This window comes from Benincasa hispida, chromosome 1 (genome assembly GCF_009727055.1).
Source record: "Benincasa hispida cultivar B227 chromosome 1, ASM972705v1, whole genome shotgun sequence".
Taxonomy (NCBI): domain Eukaryota; kingdom Viridiplantae; phylum Streptophyta; class Magnoliopsida; order Cucurbitales; family Cucurbitaceae; genus Benincasa; species Benincasa hispida.
In genome coordinates, this window is record NC_052349.1 from 16,833,593 (window position 1) to 16,843,206 (window position 9,614).

General features: G+C 33.0%; 2 protein-coding genes across 2 annotated transcripts in view; both read left to right on the plus strand.

The window, feature by feature from the left end:
• Positions 1 to 44, plus strand: part of LOC120070740 (peptide methionine sulfoxide reductase B5-like) — a 2,258-nt gene extending 2,214 nt beyond the window's left edge. Inside the window, exon 3 of the mRNA XM_039022615.1 lies at positions 1 to 44. This exon is cut by the window's left edge and continues 325 nt beyond it. The gene's annotated coding sequence lies outside the window, so the exon portion shown is untranslated.
• Positions 45 to 4,129: 4,085 nt separating this feature from the next.
• Positions 4,130 to 8,740, plus strand: LOC120082565 (putative E3 ubiquitin-protein ligase RF298). The gene is given in 12 exon segments (XM_039037801.1): positions 4,130 to 4,560; positions 4,736 to 4,771; positions 5,076 to 6,628; positions 6,630 to 6,694; positions 6,697 to 6,786; positions 6,789 to 6,857; positions 6,860 to 6,979; positions 6,982 to 7,090; positions 7,092 to 7,142; positions 7,144 to 7,229; positions 7,603 to 7,604; positions 7,975 to 8,740. Coding segments are annotated over 10 exon segments (2,682 nt in total). The 5' UTR covers positions 4,130 to 4,560; positions 4,736 to 4,771; positions 5,076 to 5,081; the 3' UTR covers positions 8,518 to 8,740.
• Positions 8,741 to 9,614: the final 874 nt, after the last annotated feature.

A 9,614-nucleotide genomic window follows, 5' to 3' on the forward strand; every position in this document is an offset into this window, starting at 1 on the left:
ATTGTTGATTCTATAAGATTTGCACACCAAAATGGTTTGGGGTATGACATTATGCAGTAGAAATTAAGTTTTGTCAATTGTCACTCATGCTTAGTTCAAATGTTAGAATATCAATAGGGTTATATTGGAAACGTTATTAGGATATTAGTCATGATAATTAGTTGGTAGTTTGTTAGGGTGAGTTGGTTATAATTTATAAATTGAGAGAGTTGGGTAGTGTAGATGTTAGATATAGTTATGAAAAGTCTGTCCATAGTGGATGGATTGTAGGGGAGAAATAGTTCTCTCCCCTCGAAAGGTAGCTTATATTGCAATACTTCTTTCATCTTTCTTTTCAAACCATGTGATATTACCGGTTGCAAAAGTGGTTGTAGGGTTAGAGGGCTCTCTATACCTTAGGGTCAAACACATCAATAATAAAAATGCATATATGACTTAGGTTTTGAGGGTGTTGTCTCTGAATCCCAGAGTCCTCACTAGCGAGACCTCATACTTGGTCATTCGAAATGTTAGATAATAGATTCAAGGCATTATAACATTTGATATTACATATATCGTATCTCAACGTCTCACTTGGTATCCTCAAGTATGATCACCGCCATCTAGCAACTTTTCGCCCCCATTTAGGTAAGCTTGGCTTCTGTTCTCTTAATGCCCTAGTGCCTTTTGAATCCTCGATCCAATTTCTTTCTTACATCGTCACTTAACATTTAATGTAGCCTAATAATACTCTAACAACTTAGTTCAACAGCTGCCTTGTCTTTTCTGAAAGTCACCTACTGGCTCTTTGTTCTTTTTGAGTTTTTGGGATCTTTCTGCTTGAAATTAAAGTCAAAACCATTTCTTCCTCTGGAATAAGAGTATTTCCTGGCTGTTGGGCAGCACGTGTCAGTCATGTGATACAAAATTTCTTTCACAAGTTATGTTTATATTTATGCAATATAAATAAATTTGACTTTCAAAGTGTGTGAAATAAAGGTGAACTGAACTTAAATAAGCAGTTATTTCATTCCCTTTTGCTTATTCATTGGATTCTTTCAGCTTCTTTCTCAGTGTTTTAAGGGGCTTCAAAGCTAAGAATCTCAAAGTGATTGATATTGAGATGTCTTTTTCTTTTCTTTTTTTTTTTCCTCTCCCATTTTCCATTTTCTTTTTAGGAAATATCCATTTGTCGTCTCTCGATGACTCAGTGTCCACTTTACCTATTAAGTGGCCTTTTCCTACCATTTCAACCTGTTTGTAGAAGTCGAAGTGACAACCTCATCACCTCACAATTCCACTATTAAGGTCAAATTATAATGCTAAATCTCTACATCTTTTCCTCTTTTAAAACTTTGGCTTTCATATTATTTCATATCCATATTTGGATTTACTTTTAAAGGTTAATTATCTAGTTTTGTAGTCATAAAATATCTTGTCATAGACATAAATAACATTGATCGAGAGGTCAAAGATTCGTATATGGTTGAATTTAAAAAAGAAAAAAAAATCTTAGCACGAAAATTTCATGATTTCATGTACTAGGTTCAATTTTGTATGGTGCTATGTTAGATTCTCATTATTATCGAACGTGCCAATTAATGTTAGATTACTAACTTAACATATTTGCAACTATTCAAAGGTTGGAATTTTTGCATATATGACAAAATAAGGTAATTGATTGCAAATTGAGTAAGTTAGGTGTAAATATAGTAATTTTGTAATAATAATAATAATAATAATTAGAAAAAAAAAGCATCTAACCAAACATTTTGAAGTAATTTCATTTTTACTTATAGCCATTTGCAAAGGATTTATGCATATAAGTTATCATATGGATACCAATATTAGACGTCTATCGTTCATTTGTTGTTAAGTCTATCATTGATTTATTATATAAATGGATTGAAACTAGTATTCTACGGTATTTAACTTTCATTTTTTCATTAATGATCATTTACATACTCAATTTCTATTATTATCGAAGAATCATATCAATATAATAATAATAAATGACATCTACGTGTATTTGAATTTATTTTATGTCTATTTGTTATTGTGTCTCAATAAAAAATTAAATGTAAGTAATTTTCTTTTTTCATTTAATTTTCTTTTTGGATTTTGATTAGAAGAATTAATGTTAATTACCATTTAACTAAACTCAATTTGACAAAGAAAATCTCGTTAATCCAATTACATATATTTAAACTATAATAAAAACCTAATTGCAAGATATTATGAATAGATTTGAAAAAACGCGCACACAATAGTATAAATAAGTTTTAGCCTATAGCCATATTCATGCCATTTTGAATTAATAGTTTTGCAATAATTTTTTTTTTAATTGCTTGTTAATCTAAAAGCCTCTAGTAGGTATTCTTTTTATTTTATTTTGAATAATAGTTGGTATTTTTAAAAACTTTTATTTGATTAACATAAAACACGTCACGTGTTTGCAGTAAAATGACATATGTATCTAAATGATGTCATTAATTTTTTTCTATAAAAACTAAAATTATTAAATAAGAAAACAGACAACCTACCAAATTATATTTGTTTTTTAGTCTACATATATATAAGAAAATTAATATTTTTCTAAACTTGTAAAATTCATTTATGTTTTGGTGTTATCACATAAATCTTTCTCGTTCAATGTATTACACAAACACAAAAAAATAAAAATAAAATAAAATAAAGAAGAAAAACGAGAGCTTTTGATTTTCAAAAGAGTAATACTTGACTATTCGCAGGATATCAACCAACAAGATTGCAAAGACCTTTTCGTGTGAGCATGTAGTTGCAAAATAATAATAATAATAATAATAAATAAATAAATAAAAATGTAGCTCTAGCTACGGTCGAGTATTACCATGTTAATTAAACAACAAAAAGACCAACCTTTTTTGTGTGTGTTTTTTAAATTAATGTAAATAAATAGGCAAGAATATAATAGGCTAAAGTGAATTATATCACTAAGGTTTGCAAATTTTTATTTACCTCTTTCATTTTAAAAGTTGTAATATTATTTATGATGAAAATTGTTATTGAAATATAAATCTATTAAAATATTAAACATATAAATTTGAAGATGAAACAGACGTGGCCATCATCTAAGATGAAAATTAGGATTCTCAATCCATGGTGGTCACCTACTTAGAAGTTAATTTCCTATCGATTTCAATATTGTAGGATCAGACGACTTGTCTCATCAAATTAATTGAGATGCGTATAAGCTAACCCAATCACTCACGAATATAAAAAAAAAATAAAAAAGATAGGATCCAAACACGGTCAACACTTATTTGATATCCTCTTTTCCACCCAATAATCTAACAACTATATCATACACGCCTAAAAATCAAAACTTGATTATTGAGACACAGTTTTTAAGTACGAAAATTGCATGGATGAAGATTCAAACTCAAGCAAGTAAACACATTGTTGGGCAAATACCGCTGAACTAAGTTTATTTTGACTTCTTTTATTTATTTATTTGAGTCTCCATTTAATAACATTTTATCGTGCTATGTGTCAATTTAGCTCAATGGTAATTGACATGACCTTTTTTCTTAGAGGCCAGAGGTTCAATCCCCTATTCTCGCAAAACTACTCTGTCATTGATTAGAAGACTGTAGCATTTAATCTATTGCGAAGTGTACTTTTCTCTTTTTCTAATATTGAAAATACATGATATATCTTTATCATCCAAATAAATTCAATCAACCTCATTTAAATAAAACCATTAAAATATAAATTCATTAAGATTCTCTCTCTTTAATTTTTTAAGTTTCAATAAGATATCATAGTACAAACCCTTCATCTTTTACTTTCAAAATTGGATTCCACCAAACTTAAAAAGAAAAAGTAATTCCCAAATTCTTCATTTTCACTTACATCACTCAATTTCAAAACATGTAAAACGTTACCAACTAACGTATAAAAACACAAAACACAAATTACGTAAAGCTTAATTAAATTTATAAAAATAATGTACTAAAAAAGTTATAAAAATAAAAGAGAAAAAGAAATGATAGGATGAGAGAGAGTAGGCACCTAACCATGGTAAATTAGAGAAGGCCCATTTAGTTAACCCTAGTTAGTTAATGTGGTTAACATAAAAGCCAAAAAGTGAGAAACAACGCCTGAGGCCAAAATATTCAGTAAGAGAGAGAGAGAGAGACGCTATATACTCTACGCTACAGCAAGAAAAAAATAAGGAACGAAAGGAGGAAAAAAAGAAAAAAAGAAAAAAAGAAAAAGAAAAAAAGAAAAAGAAAATACATATAAGAAAAATTAAAAGAAAAAAAAAGAAAAAAGAAAAGCTCTTATATGGATTTCTCTTTCTGATTCATCGATGTTCTTCTGATTTTGCATCTCTTTCCATCTTCGATTCTTCCAAATCATCAGTTTCAATCGGGTGCGTTTGCTTCTGCCGATCGTTTTATCGTTATTTCTTCAACATTCAATTCTCGAATTCCTATTTGGGGGGAAGGGGATCTTCTTGTGTTCTTTCACCAGTCTTCTTCTTCTTGTTCCCCAATAGGAATTGTTGATAAAGTTTTTGTTCCTTGGATCTACGAGGTAGGTTTTGTTGTTTAATTCGTGATGAAATTGAAATAGATGATTGTGGTCTTCGCTCGTGTTCCACGGGTTTAACTTTTTGAGACGTCTGTAGATTCTCTTCTTCAGTTTATGCTTTTTCTGTACTTGTTTGTTTTTGGGATTGATTAGTTACTCTATTCTTCTTTTTACGCAGATTTGATTATCGTCGATTTTAGTACTGAGATTCGAGGTATGTGTCTTAGTTCATTGTTAGATGAATACTGAAGAATCTGGATTCTTAGTTCTTTGTCTTGTTTGTATCTTCAACTGCTAAAATTTGAGCTGTATATGATTTATTCATGGATGCCAGTTCTGCTTTTCTCTTTCTTTATCTCTCTTTTTAGTTTACGTAAAATGGATATTCATGGTTTTTCAACTGCATTGAGGTATGAAAAACGTTTGGTGTTCTACTTGTTAAGTGTATATTAGTCCACACAAGAGAAGGAAATGAAGATAACTTGATTAAAGTACTCATACATTATTGTCTTGTGCAGTGGTAAATGGCATCAATGGTCGCTAAGCCAAGTTGTCCCAGTACTATCAATCACGGGCCTTCTTCGATGACTGTCCAGGAAAAAGGGAGTAGGAATAAGAGGAAATACAGAGCAGATCCACCTTTAGGTGATCTTAATAAGATTATCTCTTCGTCTCAAGATGAATGTCCGAGTTATGAGTTTTCAGCTGAGAAATTTGAGATTAGTTCAAGTGTGGGGCAAACCACTGGGTGTGACCTTTGTAGTATTAGTCAAGAATTTTCTGCTGGATTGAAACTCGATCTCGGATTGTCCAATGGAGGCTCTTCCGAAGTTGGGATAAACTGGCCAAGGGGGGAATTAGAAGTCGATGAGTATCAAGATGCTGATTGGAGTGACCTTATAGAAGCTCAGCTCGAAGAACTAGTTTTAAACAATTTGGACACAATATTCAAGAGTGCAATCAAGAAAATTGTTGCTTCTGGGTACACTGAAGAGGTTGCTATAAAAGCTGTCTCAAGGTCTGGCATCTGTTTTGGTTGTAAAGATACTGTCTCAAATATAGTGGATAACACCTTAGCTTTCCTTAGAAGTGGCCAAGAAATTGATCATTCAAGAGAGCACTATTTTGAAGATTTACAGCAACTAGAAAAATATATTTTAGCTGAATTAGTCTGTGTTCTACGTGAGGTTAGGCCTTTCTTCAGCACTGGCGATGCAATGTGGTGCTTATTGATTTCTGACATGAATGTATCTCTTGCGTGTGCAATGGATAGCGACCCATGTAATGCACTTGTCTGTGATGGGACTTCGAATGAGAGCTCGTCTAACTCTATACCACAGTTAAAAGAAGATGTCAAAAGCTCCGAGATGAATCTTCCTAAGCCCGTGAAGCCAATTTCTCCAATCAGCTGTGCTCATGGTTCTCAATCTGATGGATCAGCCACTCTAGGAGTTCCTAGTATTACAAAACTGAAGGACCCATTATTTTCAAGTGGACCATTTTCAGAGAAAGAAGTGCAAAATTCCACCTCTGATATTGTTGAGGAATCATTTAGTGTGGCTGGAAACTCTCAAGCTTCTGTATCCGAAGAAAAAATTGGAAGCAGTAGAAAGGTTCAGTCTAATGTAACTAAGAGAGAATACATGCTACGACAAAAGTCACTTCATGTGGATAAAAACTTTCGAACATATGGACCTAAGGGCTCATCAAGAGCTGGAAAGCTGGCTGGTTTGGGGGGTTTAATGCTAGATAAGAAACTAAAGTCTGTTTCAGCTTCCACTGCAGTAAACTTTAAGAATGCTTCACTGAAAATAAGCAAGGCTATGGGAATTGATGTGGCCCAAGACAATGGGAACCATAATCTTTCCACCCTCGACATTCCTTCTTCCTCTCTATCATTTAACTTGGAAAATATTAACACCATTTCTCCTTTTTCTAAGACCAATGTATCATCTTCAATGCCCGCACCTAGTTCACCACCTGCATTACCTGCAACTAATACTTCATCTGTGCTACCAACAACTGATATTGATCTTTCTCTTTCTTTGCCTGCTAAAAGTAATCAACCTTCATTCTATCAACTGCAATGCTGAGTCTTCTACTAGTAGTTGTGGAGAAACCATGAAAGTCCTTGGACAGGGTTTCCTAGAGATAAGAAGGACGAGATGGTTTTGAATTCTAGTGCCAAGAGTTCGGGAATTACAAAATCAGCTCACGAGTGGACAGAGTGGCAAATCATAAGGTCATGCAGGCTGCAAGGAGGCTAAGTAAGGACAAGGCTGAACTCAAGACTTTGAAGCAAGAAAAGAGGAAGTTGAACGGCTGAAAAAGGAGAAGCAGACTCTGGAGGAAAATACAATGAAGAAACTTTCTGAGATGGAACAATGCATTTGCAAGGCTAAGGATGGGCAGGTTGAACTAGCTACACTCTGCTTCGGAGGCTTGAAGTGGAGAATGCTGCACTACGACAGGATATGGAGGTTGCAAAATTACGTGCCACGGAATCAGCTGCTAGCTATCAAGAAGTTCTAAGAGGGAAAAAAAACACTGATGAAAGTTCAATCATGGGAGAAGCAGAAAATGTTGTCAAGAAGAAACACACAGCGAAAAACGAAAAGTGAAACCAACTAATACAGAATTTGAGCAGGCCAGAGATCTCCAGAGCAATTGAGGTATGTTTTAATAAGTAGTTCGTAATTCTTATGAGTTTTACCTACCGTCTTTTATTGCCTTAATTATTAATTTTGACAACTTGGAATAGAACTGAAAAAACATGTGAAAAAAAAAAGTGTTGAAAAAAAGCAAGAAAAAAAAAACCCCCCCACCTCCCCAAAAAAAAAGGAAAACAAAAAAAAGAAACTGGACTTAGATTCTAATGCAGATCATTTTGCACATCTTTGCTGTGCTTAGTTCCTGACTTCCTACTATGTTTGCATACTACTGGTTGGTGTTTTCTCCCCAGTTAAAGTATTCCAGCATGTTCTCCTTCCTTCCTTGTTGAAGCCTTTTTGTTTAGCCAATTCTGTAGCCGTTGAGCTTTAAAAGAAGTTACAAGGTGTAAATTGTTATCTTTGGATTTTTCCTTATAAAGGTGGATCTTACATCTCATTTGTTGTTTTTTTTGCTTAATATTGAACTCCAATTCTTATATGTATTTTCTTGCTTGGTTGGTGTTGGTTTGCATTTTTAATATGTGCACTTGTTTCTATAAATATTCCGAAGATTTGTGTGTATTTTCCTAGTTTTGTATTTATAGATTTCTCATTGATTTTCGACATTCTTGAATTTCTCCATTTGATGATGGGTTTAAATATATCAATGGTCGTACTCTTGTACTTAATTTGCACTGTTTTCTTAGTTCTATTAACTACGTGGCAAATTGTGGGCCCTTTCTCATCGACAAGGAACATATCTCAGGGTAGATGGAAGTTAGAAGAGAGAGCAAAAGACGAGCTGCTCGTGCTGGCTGCTTCATTGAGAAAGGAGAGAGAACAAATCGAAGATTCAGTAAAAGTAAAAGAGGATACAATTAAATTGAAAGCAGAAAACAATCTTATAAAATACAAAGACGATATCCAAAAGCTTGAAAAAGAAATCTCTGTGTTGAGACTTAAGACCGATTCTTCAAGAATTGCAGCTCTTAAGAGAGGCATAGATGGAAGTTATGCCAGTAGGCTTACAGATACCAGAAATAGCACCGATCACAAAGAGTCATGGTCCCCGAATGTCTCGGAATCGATGAAGGATCTTTACGAGTACTCTGGGATGGGGGGCGTGAAGCGGGAACGAGAGTGTGTGATGTGCCTTTCAGAGGAGATGTCAGTGGTTTTTCTTCCCTGCGCCCATCAAGTGGTGTGCACAACCTGCAATGAACTACATGAAAAACAGGGTATGAAAGATTGTCCATCTTGTAGGAGCCCGATACAGCGGCGTATTCCAGTCCGTTATGCTCGCTCGTAATTGGTTTTCATGGTGAGTTGAGTGTTTTTGAATAATGTTCTGGGACTCCTATGGAATGGAATAATGCATTTGAATTACCCTTGTTAGAAAGTGTTGTGGAAAATCAAAGTTTGGCTGCTATGTTGGTGTTATTGTCAATGCTTACCTTACATCCCTCAGCAACTGTTGAACAAGGTACTCGTACTCTTATCCTAAGCTTTGATCATCTAAGAAATTTGGCTCCCAGATGACCAGTAGTAGGATGATGCAAGATAAAGATAAGTCTTATCTTTCAACTGCGTTTTCCTTTTTTCATTCCGGTAACCATTTGATTTTTGAAAATTGGATTTGTTTTATCAAAATTTCTTACTCATGGTTTTTATATTTTCTATGTAGACATTAGAGTCCTTAGCCAATTTCTAAAAACAAAAACGAGTTTGTTTCAAATTTTGGGTTTGATTTTAAAATACTCTTAAAATATACTCAACAAAACATTGAGAACTATCCAAGTTATTAGATTAAAACAAAAATAAGAAACCAAACGGGCTATTTTTTTGGGTTGGGTTAAGTTATGATTTTATTTTGGTCTAGTTAGGTAGGTATATATATATATATATTAAAAAATGGATTTTTTTTTTTTTTAAAAATAATTAATGTTTCTATCAAAACTAGTCTAGAGTGGTACCAATCTAAGTTATTAATTTGGGGGGTTGAATTTCATTTTTGGCCATTAAATTTTGGATTGAATTTTCATTTTGATCCTTAAAATTCAATTTTCAATGTTCAAAGATTTTGGGAAACGGCCAAATTGGTTAATTTTTCTTTTATGATTTTTGGAGGCCCATTGTAGCAATGACTTATTGTTAATTTTATATTTCTTATTTGTTGGCTTAATAACAAATTGAACTAAAAAAACATTTAAGTTAATTAAAAAGAAGTATTGATTATTACTCATTCCAATTTTTCAAAAGTGTTAAGTAAAAGAAATAAGTAAAAGAAAGGGACCAATTACAAATATAGCAATTCAAAGTATTTGTAGATATAATACAATGTAAAAAAATCTGTTGATCACTTATAGGAGTCAATAGAGTCTTTCACGAATAGATTTTATTATATTT